A 26670-nucleotide genomic window follows, 5' to 3' on the forward strand; every position below is an offset into this window, starting at 1 on the left:
TGGATCCACTCTTTGATTTTTCCTCCTCTAAACTTTACACCGGATGGTAACAGTAAAAAATATTATAGAAAACATTTAATTTAAATAATTATAATATTAATATTAATATTAATAATAATAATAATAATAATAATAATAATAATAAGTATAATAATAATAATAATGTTTCACCGTTTTTTTTTTCAGTAATTTATATGCAAGTATTATTTTTATAGTGTGCAATATGTAAACATTATATAAACATACAAATAATCTAATGTATCATAATCCAGTTATGCTGTAAACATATTACTATAACACATTTTTAAATACATTTGTCTAAATAGTTATAATTATTCTTCTATCAGGTCACCTGCGGGAGGGCAGTGGGATTCGGAGAAAGGTCTTGTAGGCTCTGAGTTCCCTGTGAAGCTCCATAAAATGCTTTTCCTTCCTCTTTACCATCCAGGTGAAGTTTCCATGCTTCATTTCTATCTTAAACACCGCTGGAAGCACCTGGATGCAGAGAACATAAGCAAAGAGGTGGTTTAAGCAAAAATGAAACTTCTGTAAACATATATTCATTTTTGTATTGAAAGGTTTAGAGTTAAAGATGGATTCAAAAGACTTGGAACATATCTTAGTTCATACTAAGATGTACAGCATTAATTAATTAATTTATTAATTAATTACAGAAGCAATTTACTAGAACTTCTATGTTCAGCTGCTTTGACACAATTTACATTGTAAAAGTGCTATTTAAATAAAGATTAAATGAATTGAATACTGTATTAATTATTTTAATGTTTCATTTACATATATATTTTTTATATTTACAGACAAATTGCTTAAAAATTCTGAATTTGTTTGGATTTACTGGATTTATTATGTAGTAGTTAGTAAGTACGGTTTGATTAAAATCTTAATATTTATTTCATTATATAAAAAGTCTTCAAATAACATTTGTTATAAATTTCAATTTTAAAACATTTGCAATTTAAATGTTACTATAAACTTATAATTGAGTTTTAAATTTTATGCGAAAAACAATGTAAATCATCAGGACTTTACAAAACAAAAATAAATAAATAAAAACAAAACAAAAACAAAAAACAAAACAAAAAATAATGAAAAAAAACACAACAAAAACAAAGCAACAAAAAACAAAGCATAAATGGGGAAAAAATAAAAACAAAACAAATAAATTATGAAAAAAAGAAACAATTAAAAAAACACAAAAAACACAAAAAAAACAAAAAAGAAAAAAAACGAAACAAAACAAAACGAAACAAAAAACAAAACAAAACAAAACAAAACTTTTTACTTTTTTTACTTTTTTATTTTACTTTTTACACTTTTAGACAACACCAAAATTAAAGTTTTAACATCAAAAGAATTAAATAAGCAATATTTGAAAAAAAGGTATATATATATATATATATATATATATATATATATATATATACACACACTCACACACACACACACAGTTGAAGTCAGAATTATTAGCCCCCTTATGATTTTTTTTTTAAATATTTCCCAAATGATGTTTAACAGAGCAAGGAAATTTTCACAGTGTGTCTGATAATATTTTTTCATCTGGAGAAAGTCTTATTTGTTTTATTTCAGCTAGAATAAAAGCAATTTTAAATTTTTTTAAAAACAATTTTGGGACAAAATTATTAGCCCCTTTAAGCTATTTTTTTTTCGATAGTCTACAGAACAAACCATCAATATACAATAACTTGTCTAATTACCCTAACCTACCTAGTTCACCTTATTAACCTAGTTAAGCCTTTAAATATCACTTTAAGCTGTATAGAAATGTCTTGAAAAATATCAAGTAAAATATTATGTACTGTCATCATGGCAAAGATAAAATACATCAGTTATTAGAAATAGGTTTCTAAAACTATTATGCTTAGAAATGTGCTGAAACAATCTTCCCTCCATTAAACAGAAATTGGGGAAAAAAATAAACAGGGGCGCTAATAATTCTGACTTTAACTGTATACACACACACACACACACACACACACACACACACACACACACACACACACATTTATTTATTTATTGCGACATTTATCATTTTCTTAACAAAACAAAAACTTGGAACAACATGAAAGTAAAACACACAATTTAAGTTTTCATTTCATAGATTTCATCTATAGAAATCTGCAATAAACGACACCCAAAACACAATCAGCGAATGCTCGTCAGATTCAATAACAGCGCCTTTTGTCATTATTCTTCTGAAAAACTATTTTGCATGTGCTAAATATTTTCATATATAGTGTCCAAATCTCCAGGGCAACATGTAAATTGCCTTGGCAACCTCGAAATCTCCCGGGCAACAAATAAAAGGCGTTCAGCCCACAACTCTCACTTGTTGAAGGCAGCGGCAGTGGGATTTCTCACCTTCGAGACGCTCCTCTGGGCCGTGATGTTGAAGCGGTCCTGCGCTGACGTGAATCGCTCCACCTCCAGGATTTTGGCGGTGATGGGGAGCGCGGTGAGAAACACTCGCGCACCGGGCTCTTTAAAGCCTTTGGTTTTATATACAGCTGAGAAGGGGATGCGGGAGTCTGCGGACCAAATGCTTCATGTTAGTGACTGACAAGTTCAATGTAGAGCTACGGAAAAAATCCACTAAGAGATCAGGTCTTCTAAGTTTATTGGACTTCTTAGATATAGGTTTGAGTAAAAGGTTAATATCAGTTTTATAGTATAAAGGTCCGATAACATTTCTTCCAAATTCAAATTTAAATGTAGTTTCAACAGTTCACACTTAGCTGATGATTGATAATAAAGCTAGTTTGGCGTGCTGTCCCGGGAGAGAGCCCTGAGCTTGTAAGATCCTCAAGCCCTGGCGCCCTCCCGTTGCAAGGCAAGAGGGGAGTTTGAGCTCAGGTAGATCTCCATGACTCCCCTTCCTGCTTATTGTAGCAAAGTGTCAGATATGGATGCTGAGAAGGTGTACTCAAAGCTTGCCTAAAATATTTTGGATTAATTGTTTAGGGTGCTTGTTTTGAACTGTGGGAGAAAACCAGAGGACCCGGGGAAAACCCACGTGACCACGGAGAGAACAAGTAAAACTCCAAACAGAAACGCTGCCTGGTTAGGAAAAGAATTAAACCAGGGGCATTCTTGCTGTGAGGCAACAGCGCCAATCGCTGGCCACCGTGACGCCCGTTTGAAAGGAGGGAAAGTAGGGTTGGGTGGGGGGGTTTCTTCAAGACAAAGATATCGAGATGAGAAAAGTCTGGTTATTTATAGTGAGTTACGGATCATCTGATAGGATAATCAGTCATTAGCTAAAGTTGGAACCGCTTTGAACAATCAAAAGCATGCGATCCACTCGAAATATGTTTATAAATAAACTCCACAAAATGTAATGATATTTAATTTTAATCAAATAAATATCTTAACTCTAGACTCTCACAGTGTAGTGAAGAGGTAATGCACTACAACTAACCCTAAAACAAATAATCGGAAGATACCAAAACCATTTGGTGTTACTTGAAATAAGCTAAATGTTACTCAATCAAAAACAAAAAAGGGTTAGTTCACGCAAAAATGAAAATTATCCCATGATTTACTCACCCTCATATGTAATGTAATGTATATTTATATAGCGCATTTATTGTGTATGGCCATACACCCAAAGCTCTTCACAATCATGAGGGTGAGTCTCTCCAAACCACCACCAGTGTGCAGCATCCACTTGGATGATGTGACAGCAGCCACTAGACAACAGATCCAGGGGAGAGACAGTGCAAGAGTCAATTCAGTGGATGGGGATGATTGGGAGGCCATGATGGTAAGGGCCGATGGAGGGAATTTGGCCAGGACAGTGGGGTTGCATCCCTACTCTTTACGAGTAGTGCCATGGGATTTTTGATGACCACAGAGAGTAGCCTCAGTTTAACACCTCATCCAAAGGACAGCATTCACTGACAGTATGGTGTCCCCTTCACTACACTCGGGCATTAGGACCCACACAAACCGCAGGTTGAGTGCCCCCTACTGGCCCCATTAACACCAGTTTCAACAGCAACCTAGTGTTCTCATGTGGTCTCCCATCCAGGTACCGACCAGGCTTAGCCCTGCTTAACTTCAGTGAGTAACTGGTCTTGGGCTGCAGGGTGATATGGCTGTGGCAATCTGAACATTATACATCGTTCTTGCTGTCGGCGCTCGGCAGAGGAACATTTTTCGCCATTAACTCGCTTTTCAGTTCCACTTCAGTGAGCAGGGCCGGATCCTCGTGAAATTGCACCATGCTCGATCTTCACCAAAGTGTTCTTAAAAAAAGGCTTTACATTAAAAATGAAGTGTGATTACTTCCTTGTGGGTCTTTAGAATTGAACCATAGCCTTTTGGTTGAGCCTGATTTTTATAAAAATAAAAGTGCACGACTGTTGACATGCATCAGACTGACTCGCGCCTTCCGTTTGAATATTCTCGCAGGATTTCACAACATTCAATGCAATCCATTTCAGCCAGAAAATGACTTTTTGGGACATCGAACATCAAAGCTTGGGTGTGAATAAAAAACAACGCTGCTAAAGTGTATGGTTAAACGGCTTTGTGAAGGTGGATAATAGTTGAAATAGCCTTGGAACGGGCACAGTAAAAACAAAGCTGAACACTCATTGGGTGAAGCTGCCGAGTTAGGCGTTCTCCTATTGGTCGAAATGGTATACGAGTATATATGACTTTTCTTTTTTCAGTCAAATCCAATTAGGATTTGGGGTGACCACAGCAGAATGAACCGCCAACTATTCTGCAAATGTTTTACGCAGCGGATGCCCTTACAGCCACAACCCAGTATTGGCAAAAAACCAAACATGTATATTATAAAAACTTATATCAATAAAATAAATTACCTGCTTGTTTTAACAGTGAAATAATAATAAATAAACTTGTAAAATCCACTTTTGATGAACTAAGCGTACTCTTGCTGAATCAACCCCTCACCCTCACTCCAAAAAAAAGCAAAAAAAAAAAAAAACATATATCCTATAAGTTCCTCACTAATCTCTTCTCCTTCATTAGTATACAGTAATTGCTCTGTTCTGCATTTCTTTGACCTGTGCTGTTGGGATCCTGGCCGTCAAACTCATCTTCCCCATCGCCGATGTCCAGCTCTCTCGTGTCCAGGTTCTCCATGATATCAGTCATATCATTGGCCACCAGATGCAGGGTGCTGACTGTGGGATCTTGCGGTCGCAGCATGGCTAACAATCAGCCAGCCGGCCAGAGCGCACCTAAAACACACACACACACGGCACACATACACAACACTTTATTTAACAAGTAAAAGAGGAAGTATTAAAACTGTTTGCTCTTAGTCGTAAAACCTTCAAATATCGATGGAACGGAGTGAGAAATGATAACTGAAGTATTGTACACACATTAGTGAAAATCAAACACACATGTTCAAGTTAGCTCGTGTTTGCAGGAAAAACAATGAGGATTTGGAGAAACTCATGTAAGACTGCTGACTGTATAAATCAGGGTCAGCAGACTGCAACATCTGTCCTGTTCCTCTTCCCTCCGAATGGCTTACAAATAGATTCGGGAAGCATAAAAACATCACTTACAAAACCGAAAATCCTCCCTTTTGTTCAGACACACTGCCTGTAGCTCAGTAACACAACAACAAACCTCACCTTTGGCCTCGGCACTTTTCCCTTCACCATAAAGGAAAAAAAAAACAAGACCAGCATAGCCCATACAGTCCCTGACAAAAGTCTTGTCACTTATCTATTTTGTAGAAACACCTGCTATTAACCTGCTCTTGCATGCCTCAATATGAGTAATGAGTTCATCAATATTCTTTGGTTTTGTCTTCCATGCTTCCTATTTCATCCCACCCCACATACTGTATGCTCAATGATGTTCATTTCTGGTGACTGGGCTGGCCAATCCTAGAGCATCTTGATCTTCGCCTTGAAGAACTTTGGCAAAAATATCAAATCACAATTCTTTTCAAAGAAAAATCACATATTATCACCATTCTTTAAAATGATTTGTTGTTTTATTAATATCAAAAACACAGTAATAAATTAATCCAGATAAGGGATATTATCAAAGGTAGCAAATATTGACAAAAAAAATTTGGGGGTAAATTATTCCTTAAGTATGTTCAGTCTATTATTAGTCTGCTGGCCCTTTAAGACCTACCTCACACATTCATTTCCTTTCAGTTTAGACACAGTAACCAAATGTGTTGTGTGTGTGGCTAAATCTTGTGTGGTTTTGGCGCGGTCAGACTTTTAAAATAGCTTAATCTTAATTTGGTGCTGTTTCACAGGGTAACGTCTAGATATGATACAGCTGCAGATACGCACATCAATACGGCATCATTTTTGTAACAATGTATAACAATAACTGGTATCACTTTATTTTGATAATCCATTTAACACATTTTGTTCAATTTATGTTACATTGCATCTAAATGCCAACTAATTCTCATTAAATTATAAGTAGACTGTTAGGTTAGGGTTCGTTTTTTTAAAATCAGTTAAATGTCTGTTGAAGGAGAAGTATCAGCAGATATTTAGCAGACAGAGTAATAATATTCAAATGAGAAGTAATTGGCAAAGATGCAATGCAACTTTTAGTCAACAAAAAGTGCAATTAGGACCATCAAAATAAAGTGTTACTCAATAATTAATATTTTAACAGTACGGTGACAGTTGGGGTGGGGTAGGCGTTAATAAAATACAATTTATTGGCTAATTTATTAAATAACATAAATAACACTCTTTACAATTTCTGTTTTTATTTTACTGTGACGGTTGGGTTTCGGGTTTGGGTAGGGGTAAACATATATAAAACACAATAAATGGGAATTTATTAAATATTATATATATATATATATATATATATATATATATATGTATGTGTGTGTGTGTGTGTGTGTGTGTGTGTGTGTGTGTGTGTGTATATATATATATATATATATATATATATATATATATATATATATATATATATTATCTTTAAGAAGATATATTTATCAAAACCAGATCATGAGCCATTTTAATCCTCCACAATGAAAAGTCATCATATACCACACATCTACATAGTATGCTGATCACAATAAATTATTTATGTTGTGATATGTATATATATATATATATATATATATATATATATATATATATATATATATATATATATATATATATATATATATATATATACTTTCACACAAATTATTGCATTGAGTAAAAATATTAGTAGTATTAGTAAGACCATTTGATTAATATTACACAACAGCATAATTAAAGTATAGGCATAAACACGTTCAAGGGACAAAAACTTTTCATTCCTAAAGGTATTTAGATTCTCGTAATCTGATGTTAAAATAAAAATCTAAATAAACTTTAAAACATTAAAAAATGTAAGGCTTTAATGTCATTTCACTTTTATATCCGTCAAATATTGGTGACATTCATTTTACAGTATGTTAACATGTTGGGCGATATCATCAAAACCATTAATATAGAGAATTTGAAGAGCACAGGGCTTACAGTCAGCGTGCTGGAAACATCAAGCGAGCATGCATCAGTTTATTAAAAACTCTCTGGTAGTATTCTTGAGGATATGATGACTAATATTTCCCAGAGATGGGTTGCGGCTGGAAGGCCATCCGCTGTGTAAAATTGTGCTGGATATGTTGGCGGTTCATTCCGCTGTGGTGACCCCGGATTAATAAAGCTACTAAGCCGACAAGTAAAATTAATGAATGAATGAATGAATGAATGAATGAATAATTGAATGATGACTAATAACTAATGAGAATTAATTTCACCTAAAATCAACTGCTTTATTTAGTTCAAGAATGTATAAACTTTTTCCATGTGAGAAATGTGAAGTCTCGAAACAGTTTAGGAACTAAATATATCAATAAATGTTAACTTTTACACTTCACACTATACACATTTTCTTTAATATACACAACAACTTGAGCACATTTAATGCACATTAAATAATTTTTTTTTTTTTTTTAAAAAGTCAAAATCAAAATATTTTATAAAAATGATTAAAAAAATCTTATGTAATAAACTTATAATTCAATTTATCACTCACATCCCTTCGGCTTATTAATACACATTTAATTATAGGAAAAAGTGATAATATATACATATGATAAAAATATACGTTTATTATATTATTATTATAATATATTATATTATAATATATTATATATATAATTAATAAATATATAATTATTATATTATTATCACAATTCCCTTTGGCTTATTAAGGCAAACTTTACAATTCCTTAATATTAAATAGATATTATAATAATATTATATTATATTAGTAAAATTTATTTAATTACTTTAATTTGCTTATAAAATCTACCCTTTTCAATTTTCACACTCTCATATACAGTTTCATTCATAAGAAATTCAACATGATACTACTGTGGTTGAGATGTCACATTTTTCTTTCTAGGAAACAGCTTTGCACAATAAATGATTGCATCAGTGTCGTATTTAAATCCTTCACTTTTCATATCAGTGACCGCAGAACCACTAAACTGGAGAATTAATGATCAGATACTCTTCTGTTTAATCTAGTCCTCAAATGTCATATAACATAATAATAGCTAGAATTAGACATTATGTACAGTGATTGTGAGAGTGGTAATAGTGTTCAAGTGATTGTTTGGCTGATTTATGATGAAAAGAGAATATCAGAGTGAAGCATAGATCTTGTTTCCATGGATGTGACCTGCAAGTCCATTATAATCAGCAGATCTTCAGTAAAACTTCAAACACTTCTCTGATGAATGAGCCGTTTACTGGCCGAGTGTGTGATTATGAATAAGATGACAAAAGCAGGATTAAAATAGATCTGATTTGACTTCTGCGAAGATGCCTGGCTCTTGCAGAGATCTCAGATTAAGGAACATCGTATTGCAAAATTGTGGTTTAAAATGAGCCAGATATAAGAGGATCAGTTTGACACACAAATAAACTCTACCTCCATGCCAACCAAACAATGCATGCCTGCCAGTTTTACCAAACCCCTGCCTGGAAGTTTCATGAGTACCTAATCAAATCCTGATTAACTTGTTCAAGTGTGTTTGATTGGAGTTGAAGCTAAAGTGAAAGTGCCAAACTGTAGTTAAAGTTGACAAATCGAAAATGAAACACCCGAAATTACATGAAACTCCGGAGGAAATGTGGAAAACGTGTTGACGCAATGATGTTAATCGAATTATGTGCTATAACATGCAAAATGTGATCATAAAAGGAACATTCAAAAAGCAACTCATGTAAACGCCTTAATCATATTATTGTCTTATTCAGATTAAGCCAAATAATTTGATTACTGATGTCCATGTAAATGTAGTCACTGTTATGTAAGTGCCCCCTAATATGATCTGAAATTATGGCTGATACAGTATACTGCACATCCACTAAAGTGCAAAGTGTGGACTAACTGTGTTTCGAGCAGGATGCGAAGAGGAAAGATCAGCGACTTATGTCTTTTTGTGAGCTCCTCTTTCAACAAATATATCTCTGAGTTGGCTCTTGTCCACTAGTTCATCATTCTGTTATGCAAAAATAAAAAAGCTCAACATGATAAATGTCAACTCATATTACTGTGATGAATGGAAACCTGCTATAAACAGGTTGCTGTGGGTAACAGAGCTGATCCGTTAAAAATGCACATTCGCCAAGGTAACAAATCCCTATAAATAATAGCAAGAGCTATAAGAGAACCGTGCTTTTTCTACAAATCCTTGTAAAAGCCAAAGACGCATGCTGATTACAGACTTTATTCAAATATTCCTCGTGTAAATGTAAATCAGACAGTCAAATAACCTGGTCCAGTTACGCACTTACATCTCTCACACGAGAAGTCAGCTGTGTGGTTTTTGCATTTCACTGTTTCGTAGTCTGCAAAACAAATTCACACTTGGTTCACCCATTGACTTTTGCTGAGAAAGTTTCAACCCTGATAAGGGTGAGATGAGGAATGCATGCATGTGTTTTCGCAGTTCTAGAAAACGTATGTATTGTGAGGGTTAGAGATGTAATGGTATGCAAATGTAAAAGGATGATTATAGTGACCAAAGTTATCACTAAGTTATCAATATTATGATAAAAATAGCAAATAGTATTTGAAAATGAGCAAACAATAAATCAAATTTACAGCTTTATGCAAATTTGTGGCGAACAACAAACATTGACCAGTGCATTTTAGATGTTTACTTATTCTTTCAATATCAAAATTGCATTAAGCTGCTTTACACTGCAAAAAATGCTTTTATTACTTAATAATGACAAAAATAAGTGAGTTTTTTCTTTAAAACAAGCTAAATAATCTGCTAAAATATAATCTTGTTTTCACGTTGAAATAAGTTTATTTTGCTTGCCCCATTGGCAGATTATTTAGCTTGTTTTAAGGAAATACTGAATTCATTTTGACATCTTGAGCCCTATCATATCCTGGCGCAATAAGGCGCAAGACGTGTTTGCCGTGATTTGCTGGTATTTTCAGACCATAACTTTCCCTAATTTTCACGTTTTGTACCACGTTGTTCAAATAGCAAATCCATTTGTGCCACTTTGTTGACTCATGGGTGTTCCAGTCTAAAAACGAAGGTGTGTTAAGGCGCATTGTTGGCGTGTTGCTATTTTGATAAACTGAAATAGACTGTGCCATTGACCAGCTAAAAGTTAGTTATGCACCTATGGTCCAAACGCTTACACATTAACTAATACAGACAAGATGTACAGCAATACACAAATATTTTTACATATGAAAAAAATAAAGAAATAAAATGAAAAAAAAAATAAAATAAATACTACATAAATATGAAAACCACGACCTCCATGCCTTCATGTAGGGGGCTTTTTTAAAGGTTATTCATGACAATTTGCATTTGTATATGTTATTATTATTAGCAGTATTATTTATTATATGTATACCGTATTTATATTTGTTTATTGACTAGTTTCACAGTTTTTTTATTAAATGAACTGTGTTGGTTTGGCCCTCTAAAACTGCCCCAGAGTCTAAGGTGCCCCCTTGAAAAATTGTATTGCCCACCACTGGTATAAAGCCTAAAAGAGATGTGCGATTTGAGGAAAATGTCTAGGGACCTTTATTTAGGAATAAGAATTTCACCTAATTGCATTAAACACCCTAACAACCACATAGAGATGCTCTAACAACCATTCAGAATCCAATAGCAACTGAATTCCTGTTAAGAAATTTTTGAGAATTGTTATGGCAACCACTTAAAGTCCTAGCAACCATTCTGAACCCAGCTGCATCCCATTCATATGTTCATATGTTTACAGTATACCACTGTGGATGCAAGTAGAGATGCTGCAGGCAAAGATGCTGTTTTTCATGATCCAGCCGATTTAAAGATTTTGTGTTGAGCCATAAATCTTCACTTTTGCAGCACTTACACAAGCCAAACTTTATAATGACAATAACAGTTTATTTATATAGCACAATAAAAATGAAAAACCCTGAATTGACTGGTGTGCTTCACAAAAACTAAAACCACAAACAACAAGAGTAAGTCATATACAAAATCAAGTTTTTTAAATATAGTTAACTATAATATAGTTTTATAATATAATTTAACTTAATATTTATATTCAGAAGGGTTTTACAGAGGAATATTATGATCATACATAATTTGCCTGATTATAAACAACATTTTATTCAACTAAAATAATGATTTTTAATACATTTTCTGAATTATGTAGCGATAAAAAGAGATTCCTCAAAACCCTTCATTAAACACATTTGACTCTAAAATGTAAAAGTTTAAAAATTTTAAAACAATTTCATCCAATGCTGAGATTTTGTTCTATAAATCCATGCAAAATTGTGAATATTTAATATAATAAATGTATTTTATTTAAACAACATAAGCATCCAAATTCTTAACGTAAATCAATAAACCGGAGAGTTTTTTAACCCTATTCACACGCAGTGTTTTGACTTATAATACGATTTAATGTTGTTGTTTGACATCCTGCCCAAAGTTGTTCAAAGAATAGGATAGTTCACCGAAATAAAAACATTTCCTTACAATTTCCTCACAACGTTCTAAATTTTCTTTTTTCTGTTGGACACAAAACTACACATTCTGAAGAATGTAGGAGGAACAACTGGACGTCAACAGCAGTATTTTTTCCCAAATGTTCTCTAGTCTATCTTCTTTTGTGTTCAACAGAAGAAAGAAACCCAAACTGGTTTGGAACAAATACAGAATAAGTGAATAATGATAGAAGTTCTACCAGTCTGGCTTTAGTCAAATAAACTGCATGCTGCACAGGTGATTCAGAAACTGGCGAGTTACTGACCCATGCACTGCTCCAATGGGACTGTCCCTGTAATTAATGCACAGCCAATAGTGTTCATTGAAAGGTATCGTTTAACTGGCAGGAGACCAAGTCTTTTCAAACACAGAAGCAGGAAAAAAGGCAGCTGTATCCTTGTGTGTGTGTGTGTGTGTGTGTGGATCAACCTGATGAAGCAAGTCCTTCATTGAACAGCACAGTCTGTCAAACCGGTATAACAACGTCAGATCCCTGCATATATCCAAACCCAAACCATAACAGAAATACAGCTCAACCCGATACAAAACAACGTCCATAAAGGTTCAAATAACATAAAGAGAGATAAAATGATGACTGTATTTGAGAAAAAAGGAATCTGCACTGTAAAAAATGATATACAAAAAGTCATGACAACAAATGTTTTTATGGTACTTTAAGTGTAAATATTTAATCAGGTTTCAACTAAATATTTTAGTTATACAATGTTTAACTTAATACTTTTAGTCATTTGGACAGATGTTGATTCAACTAAAAAAACTTTTAGGGATCAATAATGTTTTTTACAGTGTGACTTATATTATAGGTTCAGGTCAGCATAAGAAAATGTTTTAATTTAATGCTCTGTTTAAGGGGTGGGCGATTAATCAAAAAGAAATGGAAATCGCCATTCAGAACCTATAATTGATCTAATTTTTCCAGCTCAATTTTTTCAATTACTTTCCCTACCGCATGTGGAGTCATGTGAACCTGTTCAGGCTACTTTATACTTCTGCATGGGTATGGTCCAGTTCATCCTTCGTGCAATTGTATATGGCATATTTTTAGTACAAAACTTATAAGTGAACTATGTAAATAAATAAATAAAATAATTGTTCATAAATCATAGTCGAGTTAAAATCTTCAATAAATCGAGATTTAGACTTTAGACCAAATCATCCAGCCCTACACTGTTTAAAGTACTAATTAAAATATATAATTTTTTTTCTTATGGCCTATGGCTATAGTAATAAAAATGTAAAAAATCCTAAATATCTTTTTCTTGTTTTAAGTGATTTAACCTTTCAACCCTTTAACTATGTGGAATATTTTCAGTATATATGTAACCTTCTTTTGTCTAAACCTGAACTAATCTTGACAGCCAATATAAAATACTCATGTATAACCTACTGTATACTTTTTGAGTGCTAACACAAAAAATGTTAATAAATTGTAAATAAAATAATAATAAAACAATTAAAAAAAATAATAATAAATAAATAAATAAAATAAAAAATAGAAAATGTAATTAAATTTAAAAAAAGTATTAAACAAATTATTATTTTTTTTAAGTAAAAAAATACAAACAAACAATCAAATAAAATAAAAGTCAGCCTTCGATCAGGGGTGTCCAAAACCAGTCCTGGAGGGCCGGTGTCCTGTTGAGTTAAGCTCTAACTTGCTTCCACACACCTGCCAGGAAGTTTCTAGTACTGTATACTGAGACCGAGTTTGGACATCACTGCTTTAGATCAACTTTATGATGAAAAAGAAACTATTTTAAATATATACTATGTCCAAACACATGCCTTACATTAACATTTATAACACCAATCTTTTCTCCACAGAGAAAAATTCTCTCACAAGCCACATTGTTATTAGTGAGAACCAAATGCAAATACAACACAATGTTTTCTGTGTGGATGTAAAGAGCTGGTAGGAAGCACAGTATGCTAGCAAACAGAAATCAGGAAGGTGGACGGTGATCAGTCTGCTTACCACAGGGTGAATACTTGCAGAAATATGAAAGAGATTCCCAAAATCCCCTCAGTAAAGAAACATTGACTCCAATATATCAAAAAGAGCAAGATTGTCTAGTGTTCAGATTTTTTTTTGTGCTAGAAATGTTTGAAAATGAGCACAAATTTAATTAAAATGCATTGCTTGCATATTTAAACATAACATTTGATCAAACTTGTAATAAAAATGTTTGCAATGCATAATGTAATCAATCAAAAGGAGAAGTATGGGGATTAGCATTGTGCACTGTTTTACCCTGTACTCCCCTGAATTCATTCATTCATTCATTCATTTATTTTCCTTCAGCTTAGTCCCTGATTTATCAGGGGTCACCACATTGGAATGAACCGCCAACTACTCTGGAATATGTTTTACGCAGCGGATGCCCTTCCAGCTGCAACCCAGTACTGGGAAACACCCGTACACTTTTGAATTCACACACACACACAGCGAATTTAGTTCATGCAATTTGGTCTTATATCAACAATCTTAAAAAAAGTTTCCAAAATTTAATTCTTTGGTTCCACAAAGAGCTGTTTAATATTTTTACCATTATAAAAAACCTGTTGTGCAAATAATAAAAAAAAAATTAAAATAATAAAAAAATAAAAATGTAAAAAAATAAGAAACAAAGTGTCAATTAAAAAGCTTTATTTAGACATTTATTAAATCAGCAATTCTGCTTATATTCATCAATGATTAATACAAACGTCTTTTATTAAATGAAATGCCGGTGACTCACGATAACCCACATACAGCTGAAGACAAAATGATTAGCCCTCATAAATTGTAGCTATTATTCATATATTTCCTGAGTGCTGTTTAACAGAGTTTTTTCAACACATTTTAGGCATAACAGTTTTCAATAACTCATTTCTTTTGTCTTAGCCATGATGACAGACCATAATATTTTGCTAACATTCATCTTCAAGTGCAAATTAAAGACTTAAGTAGGTTTATTATCTTAAGACAAGTCATCGGAGAACACTGCTTTGTTCTTTAGCCAATTGGGGAAAATTAAGGCTAATAATATTGACCTTAAAAGTAGGCATGGGCTGGTAAAAGTTTCTGACAGTATGATAACCTTGGACAAAATATCCCAGTATTGTGATTACTGCTCTAGAATAAGATCTTTTAAAATGTCCAAGTAAAAAACAACAACTTTTTTCCCCTTGAATGCAATATATCTTATTTTATAAAACATTTATAATATTTTGAAAACAGTAAACATGTCAGGTTAAATAATAAAAATAAATCATTGACCTCTGCTAACTTCATTAGTTTCAAAAACACAACATATACCTTAGGAACGATAAAACAGAAAATTTCCAAATATAAAGCTACAAAATATTCTAATATAAAGAATATTTCCATTCTAGCCCCATGCATACTTGCAAATTTATTTACAAATAAATTAATTACAGACAAACTAAAATACTAGAAGAAAACTCTTTCTAGAAGAAAAAACATAATAGAAAATTAAAAATCACTTAGGAAACATTTAAAAAAAAGAATTAAGCAAATAATTTAGATATAACAAGCTAATAATCACACCCTCAATGCAAACACACATATTTCTCATTGCTCCGTCTGCATGCATGGAATTTTATGGTCTCACACACCAAAAAAAAAAAAGCCCCATGAATGAGCATGTTTTAGACTCATTTAAAAGACAAGCGCATCTAAAAGCATTTCAACTATTTAAAAAGAGGTTAATACATCCATGACAGAAAACTTAACTGATTCTAAAACAAAACAAAAAAAATGTTCACTAACCTGCCTGCGCACAGGCAGAGACGCCCCCATCATTTCTGTTATCCTCCCTTTCTTCTGCTTCAGAAAAGTCCAAACTAACCTCAAGCACTGTGCAACACAGTAAATACAGCCCTCGCAGATGAACAGCAGTGTATATGGGGGGCTGAAACTGAGTGGTCACATGACAAAAGGGGGCGGAGCTTAACAGAGATGCCATATGCTTTGTGTGGGATGAGCTCCTTTTTTTACAGTATGTGTCTTTACACACACACACACACTCAGAAAAGTTAATATTTGCCAGATGATTCCTCTTATATAACACTTATCTCCTTGTCTTATCTCTGAGGAGATGCACAAGCACGTACTTTATCAGAGACTTCAATTGCTTTCATGGTGTTTTGTTTTTTAATGCACATCAGAATGGCGGTTGAAGGAAAAGGCGTACTGAAGGAGAAAGCTGTTATTACGCTCAACTCCTGGCAGATGACATGACAGTCCACACACACACCCACATCAAGAGAAAAAGAGAGAGCGCTGCACGTGTTTGAAATGTAACACTTGTGGGTCTTTTAGTGCCACAATGGAAAGCGGAGATACTGCTGAAGAAAGTCATAAAAAAACGACCTCTGCCGATGGTTAAAGGTGATAAAGGAACAAACTTGTGATGATTCTTTACACAAATATAGGCAGTTACTGTTGAGCGGCTCATGTTACATCATGGAGATTTTATCATTTTTATTTTTTACATATCTATAAGTACAGTAGATGTTGTATTTGGTGTGGTGGTGTGTATAGTACACCATTATATTTTAGGATTGAACTACACTACCTGACAATAGTTGCCTTGTCAACTATCCAAGTTTTAGGAACAACAAGTAATAACTTGACTTCTAGTTGATCATTTGGTATAAAAAGTGGCTATTATGAACGGTAAAGCCCTTTAAATCAGTGATTCTCAACTGGTTTGGCCACGGGACCCACATTTTTACATGTATCAAGCCGCAACCCAAATTTTTAGGAACTATAATATAATTTTAGGAATTATAATTAATTTGTATTTATTTGTTAATATTGTAACGAGCACACACATGCCACGTCGCCCTGGTCGCTAATCCAACCCAGCTGGACCATCATCAGCACAGGATCGCTCACAGCTGGACGTCATCAAGCGGAGAGGCATATAAGCCAAGCCCACGCCAGAAGAAGACGAGCTTTATTCCTCTAATGACTCCCTGCGCTAATGCTTGTCTCTCTGTCTCTCCACAGCAGACTCCAGCTCGTGACGATCCCACACCCGACTACTCACTGTCCTTCACTTACTTCCCGGAGCACCAGAGCACCTCACCTTGTAGAAGAGCACCGTTTGCACACCATTCACTTTGTAAATAAAGCACCCTCCGGGGACTTGTCTGTAAACTTATCCAACTGTGTCGCTGTTTTCCCTCTGCCTCGCTACAATATACACAAGTAGTGACAGATAAATCACAAGAAAATCACGACTTACAAATAAACAACATTTTTATTGCTGTCATTTAACAAAATGTATTAAATTATAAAAATATTACAAAGTAAAAACGTCAAATACTGTCAACGGTGGTTAGCGTGAGGAAAAGTTTATGTACCATTAACTAAACCGAACTGTTAATAAAACATCAACAGTGATCCTGCTGAACAGAACAAACAAGCAAATTAAAGTAAAATGATTAAAACAATCATGACCATTTTTATAATAATCACCAGTTATTTGCTCTTCTGCTATTGTGTGGGCTTTCTTGGTCTTTGCTACACGGTGAGCACAGTAAGATGCGCAGAGTGCCTATACTTGTTTTCAACATCAAGATGCTATTGGAGTCGTCTTTGAAAATAGTCCACAGGTTTGTCCTTGCAACTGGGATGTTTGGTTTTTAAATGTCGTTTTAGTTTTAGAAGATTCTTTAGGTTTATCTTCAAAGCCTCCTCTTCCATCTTACCCGAGACATGCTCAATAATGTTCATGTCTGGTGACTGGGATGGCCAATCCTGGAGCGCCTTGACCTTCTTTGCTTTCAGGAACTTTGATGTGGAGGCTGAAGTATGAGGAGGAGCGCTATCCTGCTGAAGAATTTGCATTCTCCTGTGACTTGTAATGTAATGGGCAGCACAAATGTCTTGATACCTCAGACTGTTGATGTTGTCATCCACTCTGCAGATCTCTCACATGCCCCCATACTGAATGTAACCCCAAACCATGATTTTTCCTTCACCAAACTTGACTGTTTTCTGTGAGAATCTTGGGTCCATGCTGGTTCCAATAGGTTTTTTGCAGTATTTGTGATGATTGGGATGCAGGTCAACAGATGATTCATCTGAAAAATCTACCTTCTGCAACTTTTCCAAATGATCAACTAGAAGTCAAGTTATTATTTCTTGCTCTTACAACTGGGATCAATGACAAGACTTTTGTAACGTAGTGTAACAGTACAATGATGCATAAAATCTTACTATATTTACATGCTTCTTTACATTGCAAAAATACCATATGATTGGTATAATAGTATTTTTGCAATGTAAAAAAGTATGTAAATTTAATATGGTGCTGGAAGCATATAACATTTGCATTTGCATATACAGTGCTATATTATATTTTACGTTACAAAAAGTATATAAATTAATGAAATTCTATTAATTAGGATGATTTCTGCATAAAAACAATACTCCAATCACAAGCATTGATAGATACAGTAGAGCAACGACACAAATAAAATAAATTCTATTTGATTGTTTTCTTGGAGTCCAGCATACATACAGGCACAAATCATCATATTAATGTTAATTATTAGTGAAATGTTAATGCATCATATTAATATTTCTTTTAAAGTTATAAACACAATTTCTTGTGCATAAAATCAAATAAATAGGCTTGAAATGTTCAGACAGTCACAGGTCTTAAAACACATGCAAATGACAAACTAATTGATAAATGTATTGTTAAACTTTGCATTGACTCACAAATCATGTATATTTAGAACTGTGGATAGTGTTCAATATCATATTGAATATCATCTCGGCATGGCTGACATCCAGCGGTGTGACTATTGCAGGTTTGCACATTGTGATATCAATGTGCAAGTCATTTCAAGTTAAACAAAATAAGCCTCAAAAATAAGTCATTAAGTAAGTATTGCGATACCAATGCTGAAGCTTTACATTGTGCAGTGCTAGCATCTAGAACTGTAGTATACATAAACAATAAACACCTAGCACCATATTATTTACCTTTCGAAAATAATATGCATCTGTTTACATGAATTTATTTGTTGGTAAAAATGCACTGTATAGCACCAGGTTATTTGATTTTGATTTGATTATGATTTATTTTCAAACAAAAATATCATACATAAAATATCATTAACAAAAGATACATTTCAACATGGTCGTCAATGGAGTGGGATGAAGCACAAGCTTATTATTTTTCCACCCCATTACCACATACATCATTCGTCAATTGCCTAAATTTTTTAAAATTTCTTTTACTTATCTCTTCTTTTTTTACATGAAACATATTTTATCCTTTTGGCAATATTTATATTTACATTACAAAAATAATATGTACTTATAATCATATTATAATTACATCCTTCTTTACATTGCAAAAAGAAACTAAAAATTATAATAATTGTTATTTTAACATTATTAAATCTACAATACAATTAAAATAGCTTTGATTTTAGTTAACGTTTTGATTTTGCATGATGTTATTTTCAACAATTACTAATATTAAATAAAAATCTAAAGTTGTATGCATGAATTGATATTATAAATATTTCAAATAACTAACGTGTAATTATCAATGTGATTTTATAATAAACAAAATAAGCCTCAAAACTGAGCCAGTAAGTAAATAAATAAATAAATAAATAAAAACCTTTAAAAGTATTTAGTATTTAGTAAGATTTTTATGACAGTAAATATTTTTTATTTGTTTCATTCATTGATTTAGTCAATGTAAAAATATATTAATTATTAAAATAATCTGTATTAATTTAAATGAAAAACACTGACCTTGAACTATTCAACATCAAAATAAAGCCTTTAGTGACAAAAATTAAGCAATTTGCTGTGCACCTCTCGGCCAAACACAACAATGTAAAGCACAATAAATCATTGACAGAGCAACGATCGGGTATAAATCTTGTATTCAGAATCTAAAACAAGCATTGTTCGGTCCTCATTCCCACCCTTTACCAACATTAACAAGTGTCTAACCACACAAAACAGCCTTTATCCAGGCATTCATGAACTGCGAGCTGGTGATATATTAACTGCATTTCCAATAGCATGAATCCAGCCTACTGCTTTTCTAATGGGCTTATACAAAGAATCACAGAGGAGGGCCACCACAACCATTGCCAGGAATCCTTATTTATTTATTTACTGAACATCGATGCACAATGAAGCCATGTTAATAGCTAATGCTCCTACAGCAGATTAAATGTAGCATTGCAAACAATCCCCATATCCAAAACCATTCCATCTAAAACATAAATTATTAATCAAGCCTCTCTAGATTGCGTGGACCATTTGGCATTCATTGGTTTCCTATGCATGCTTTGAGACAGCAGAACTAATTTATTGTCTCACTGATCATTCAAAATCCATATCAATGTCACGTGGGTAATGCTTTTAATGCGTTTCGCCTATATTAAACACTGCAGGCTTGAATGTTAAATCTTGGAAGTAAAGCGCCCTCTAGTTGTGAATGACACCCATTACTTGTTATCCTCACAAACGAGGGACTTTAATTTAGTTAAATTCACTGGGATTTGATTAAAAAGAACTTGTGATTTAATTTAACACCAGCTCCGTTAATTGCAATTCTGTCATCCTTAATAAATGTTGTTATTCTTGCAAAACACTACCTTAAGCGCGTCAAATGTAGACTACAAAACCAGTTATAATAGGCAGTTTTGGGAAACTGAGATTTATATATCAACTAAGGGTTCAAAAATATATATATTCTAAAGAAAAGCTGACCTTATACACTGTAAAAAAAAACTGCAGGGTTCCACACAATTCATTCATTCATAACACAAACCTATTAGGTTAACATAACTCGTTTTAATAGATTTTAACAATAAAACAATGATGTTGTTCCCAGAAAACTCTCAAGAATTGTGTTGTTTCAGCTACAAAAATTATTTTTTTGAATGTAGTTGTTAAAATTAAGTTCTTAGCCATGCATAATACTATCAAAAATAAGTTTTCATATATTTATTATAAGAAACTCACAGAGTAGTTTAACAACATGAGTTTTACTTAATATTCTAATGATTTTCGACATACAAGAGAAATCTTTAATTTTCACCCATTTAATGTATTGTCGGCTATTCCTGCAAACCTTCATACTTTCTGTGGTCCGGGGTCACAAATGACATTTAAATTGAATCTTTGAAAAATGTATGGTTTAGCACATATATCAATACAGAATCAGAAGTGCTATATCATGTGCAAAAGCTTCAGTCTATTGTGCTGAAGTAAAGACAGAGCGACTGTGTGTCTGGTCACAGGACATTCATAATAGGAATAATTCATCCAAAAATGTACATTTGCTGACTCCAATTTACTCGAGCTCAGGCCCTTCAAGATGTAGGTGACGTTTCCTCTCTCAGTTCAGCATTAAAGGAAATTTTTGGCAGAAACTCAGTGTCAAAATACACAATAAATACATGGCTGCAACAGAGCCTCATTGAAAATATGTGCCTTGAGCTACATTTTTGTCAATCTGCAAACACATCTATAAACATATAATTGACTACAGTTTCTTGTGGATGTGCATGAGCAGGACGTGTATTACAAACATAAAACAAAACCTGCCCTAAATAACTTCATTCATTCATTTTCTTTTCAGCATAGTCCGTTTATTTATCAGGGGTTGCCACAGCATAATGAACCGCCAACTTATTAGCATATGTTTTTCACAGCGGATGCCCTTCCAGCCGCAACCCAATACTGGGAAACTTAAATAACTTATTTCAAACATATAACAAAACCTGCCCCGAATAACTTATTTCAATTTTACAAAAATGTCGACAGCAAAAATAGTGCATTTGTCATCTGGATTGTAACAAACCCTGAGCAATGTATTTTACATTTCACTAAATGAAGGCTAAAAGCATCTTTACACTACAGATTTTAGGTTGACCTAAAACTAGTCTGTGTCTGTATATCGTGCTTCGGAATTCAGTCTCAATGTTGCCTTAAATGTATTTATTGTTTGAACACGTTTATGTAAATAAAATTTTTTGATAATTTATGGCACTTCAGGTGTGGTTTCTGCACCAACTTTGCTGTATAAACGTGCTTTAAAACTATTTAAAACATCCTTAAATGTTTAGTTCAGTTTTGAAAAAACATAGACAGCGCACTCTAGGCTATTTGTCATCTGAAATGTGTAATGAAACGCAATTTGAGTAATGTACGATTCACTAAAATGTCGAAGACCTTGTTCACACCAAACACGCTTGTTGCATTGATAGGTATCTTTTTTTATGGTTTACTAATGGCCAAAAGCATTTTGCATGCATGTAGTTGAAAAAGTAGACTCTGAGCAGAAAATCATGCTATGTCAGTTGCGTCTTTTTCATTCTCCAATCAAATGAAAGCAGAGGCAGAGTTAGCACTGAGGTGACATCAGTCTTTGTGTTGTTAAAACAACTATAGACTTTTAAAGATGGACGAGAGACAAGTGGCCGCTGTTTCGAGTTCTCTGGAGTTACTGTATATGACTTCACTAATCGTGAATATTACACTATTATTAAATAGTACAATTATTACAAGATTAACAGCAATGCACATGCACAATACGCAGCTGATTCAGTCGAGGCCTGGCAACATAAAAAGCGCACCACACATCTTTTTTTCTTGTCAACAAAAAAGGCAGTGCAGTGCACCTCGCATTTTCAGAACAGGAAAATTGCATTTAGTGTAATCGGCCCCTAAGGCATCTATGATTTTAGCTAATAATGATAATTGATGATATGGAACCAGATAAACGATTTGTAAGAGCAACAAATAATAACTTGACTTCAAGTTAATCATTTGGAAAAGTGGCAGAAGGTTAATTTTCCTGCTGAATTATCTGTTGAACTGCATCCCAATCATCACAAATACTGCAGAAGAACCCGCATGGACCCAAGATTCTCACACAAATCAGTCAAGTTTGGTGAAGAAAAAATCATGGTTTGGGGTTACATTCAGTATGGCGGCATGTTAGAGATCTGCAGAGTGGATGGCAACATCAACAGCCTGAGGTATCAAGACATTTGTGCTGCCCATTACATTACAAACCACAGGAGAGGGCAAATTCTTTAACAGGATAGCGCTCCTCCTCATACTTCAGCCTCCATATCAAAGTTCCTAAAAGCAAAGAAGGTCAAGGTGATCCAGGATTGGCCAGCCTAGTCACCAGACATGAACATTATTGAGTATGTCTGGGGTAAGATGGAGGAGGCATTGAAGATGAATCCAAAGAATCATGATGAACTCTGGGAGTCCTGCAAGAACGCTTTCTTTGCCCTTCTAGATGACTTAATTAATAAGTTATTTGAGTCACTACAGAGATGTATGGATGCAGTCCTCCAAGCTCATAGGAGTCATACACAGTATTAATTCTTTTTCCACTTTATCATGACTTTATATTCTATACTGTTGTACATTATTTCTGTTAAGTGACAATACTTTTGTCTTAGCAAAATCAGACCTTACTGTCCTAAATAAATAATTCAAAATCAAGGCATGATCATATTTTATCTTAATACAAGTATTTTTTTTTAACAATTATGACACTTGTACATAATACTGTATAATAATGATGCCAATACTGATATGGCCGATAATATTCTGTGGACCATTATTTTTTCACAGCTTCCGCAAATGTTCACAACAATTTCAGTCTTCTGCACAGACAGTATTAACTTTGTTTATCCAGTACATGTTGTTTTAACTCTCAAAGTGCCTCGGATGGCTTGAGGTTAAGTAAATAAACAGAAAACGTCATGTTCAGACGAACAATCCCTTTTAGCTTGCAATCATTCACATGTTAATAAAAGCAACTCACAACTGTGTCACTGCAAAACATCTCAAACCACCAACAAAACCACTGGTTTCAACTTTGCATTGCAACACCCCATTCTCATCTACTGTATGCCTATTTTGTACCATGTGTTGCAATAAAGATGATCACATGAGGAGGGTCTGATTCTACTAAACCATTCCAGAACACACACAACATCAAAAATAAATACAGTGGTGAATTCAACTTCCTGTCCCTCAACAACAAACTGAATAAAAGAAAATTACACATCAACCACAAGCTCTGTTTCCTCTTTCAAGACCAATGCAAATCCATAATGATATTAAAAAACTAATTTCACAAAGGATTGACCATGTAGTGCTCAAAAACACTATAGCAGAGCACAAGCCACCACCACTGCCAAACAAAAAAAGCAACTTGTGCTTAGGTTAACACCACGCAGAAGTGCTCACACATCTTGCTGGGCCCCCTGTGTTTAATAAAGGAGGAGGAAGAGTGATGTCGCTACAGGGGAAGAGGAGGTTTAGCAACTCTTACAAGACTTTTATCATTGTAACGTACAGCTGATATATCACATAGATTAACCACTGCGCTCAGTATAATATGAGTATTATCATATGACAGACCTGTCATATCTGAGAAACCACACCCATAAGATCACAAGTATGGTCTGTGTTTTGTACGTGTACACACACACACACACACACACACACATACACATACATGCAAACTAAATGTATGCTGTTGTCATATGTGGGAGTTAGTGTCATTAGGGTACAAAGGGTAAAGTTGCAACTCCATAAGACAATAGTATGATATGTGTACCAAGCACACATATAATCACACACCTCCCACTAAGTCAACCAGACACTCCCAGTGTGTCCCAAGATCCTTAAGGGGATCGGATTGATGACAGACAACAAAATGACCAATTTTGCAGGGCTATATTGTACAGTTTGATCAAGATAATCAATAAATAAATGTATAGTCTCCTCTGCTAAAGCTAATCAAGCAGCCAATGGGCTATATGCACAGCTAGTGTTTTTCAGCCAACGATTAACGCTTAAGATGACTGTTTTTTAAAACTTATAAGGTTCCTTTTTACAGCATTGATGTTGTAATGTCATTAAAAATATACAGTTAAATAGAGTTAAGCATTCATTTAGTTGTTCAAGCATAAATGCAGATGAAAGACTGTGTAACTGCTAGCACCCTCAGGATCAGCAGGTGAGTGCAGAAACTCCACTGAAAATAATGGGCTAAAATTAATAGTCATATTTTAAAAACATTGCCGGGGCCCGGGGGGAAATGGATTTTAATGCAGTACTTCTTGTCCGGTCTGAGACCCAGTTCATATCGTGTAACTATCAGGCACTGAAGATCGCAGATTTTTAAAGAAATCAAACCTTTAACATGGCAATTTTATAATGGAAAGACAGTTCACCGGAATCGGAAAGACTGGCTGGCTGAAAATTAAAAGTCTGTGTGCATATACCCCATTGTAAACTAAACTTAATTAAGTATATCAGCCATTAATGTTTTGATGAACCTCACAAAATGACTGTTTAGGACAAGTTTAATACAAAATCTAAACAAACAAATTTACAGTTTGACTATGAAAGTACAAAAAAAAGAAAAAATATATCAAAAGAGAGAATTTCTTTGTGTAATCTGGCATGTAATTTATAGGTTTAGTGAGATTTATCCAAAAATGCTCGAATAGTATGCTTAATTGACCAGATTTTTGGAAAACTTGCTTTAAAATCTAGAAAAAGAAATCTGCAAAATCTAGAAAATGAAGCCGAATTTTTAAAAAATCACAGAAAATCCTTAATTGTCACTCTTGTTTGACATTCTGTAAGGAATCTCACTAAACCTGTCACAAATTGTCCAGAACACACATATTCAATTTTTTTTACTATATATCACAAGAAACAGAAATGTATTTAAGTCTAAACATACATATTTGATTTAAAGGCAGTACAAATATATTTGAATTCACGCACACTATGTCAGAAAAGGATGCTACATAGGTCCATTTGTCATATTCTGAAATTCCAATCAAAATATTAGCATAAACACAGCTCAAATCTGTTTGTTAGTATTTGTCACTAAGGTTTAGTATTGTTTGTAACAACAATAAGAATCAGCTCAGTTATTCGAAGTTGCCCTGCAGGTACAGCTGGTTGTTTGCCTTACAAAATCAGTGGGTGTGGACAGTGAAAACATAAATGTATTATTTTAAAGCCATCACACTCGGTTTTTACTCTAGTTAATACAAACAATCCCGTGGTGTAGCATCGTCAGTTGTAATGCAGTCCAGATGCTTGTATGGCTGCCAGCTTCTGCTGCCATGTGTGTCAGATATGTCACTACAACTGCATTAGGACACCACAGGACTGTCACCAGCTGTCATTACTTTCCCGCGTTTGAAAACTTACCCGTCTCACTTTCACCCACAGAAAAAGAGCGTCTGTTAGTCATATAAAGTCACGTAAACATACCTGACGAAGAACTGAAGGCACAGTCGCGCGCGGCGCTGTGAATCCGCTTGTTAACTATAAAGTGAGCACGAGAGCAAATGATCGCGGATCAGCAGCGGGCTCTCGCTTCCTCTTCTGCACTGTTCGACCCGCCCATTTAAATAATGCATGCAACGTCCACACCCGGTGATATGTACAGTGTTAAAAATAACATTTACCGTGTTCATACGAGGAAATCTGCTTGTTTTTCGCTTGGCTTTAAAAT

General features: G+C 34.0%; 1 protein-coding gene across 2 annotated transcripts in view; it reads right to left on the reverse strand.

Annotated features, from left to right (window-relative positions):
- The window catches only part of pld1b (phospholipase D1b), a 74905-nt gene extending 48361 nt beyond the window's left edge, over positions 1–26544 (reverse strand). Inside the window, exons 1-4 of one of the 2 annotated variants that reach the window (XM_021470348.3) lie at positions 26427–26544; positions 5076–5252; positions 2401–2567; positions 353–495 (exon numbers count right to left, since the gene is read on the reverse strand). In XM_021470348.3, coding sequence (XP_021326023.1) covers positions 353–495; positions 2401–2567; positions 5076–5220 — 455 coding nt within the window. In that variant the 5' untranslated portion in view covers positions 5221–5252; positions 26427–26544. Of the gene's footprint in view, positions 1–352; positions 496–2400; positions 2568–5075; positions 5253–15872; positions 15980–26426 lie in introns of those variants that run through there. The other variant, XM_021470349.3, reaches the window with a different exon arrangement.
- Between the last annotated feature and the right edge of the window lie 126 nt (positions 26545–26670).

The sequence above is a fragment of the Danio rerio genome, chromosome 24, assembly GCF_049306965.1.
Source record: "Danio rerio strain Tuebingen ecotype United States chromosome 24, GRCz12tu, whole genome shotgun sequence".
Lineage (NCBI taxonomy): Eukaryota > Metazoa > Chordata > Actinopteri > Cypriniformes > Danionidae > Danio > Danio rerio.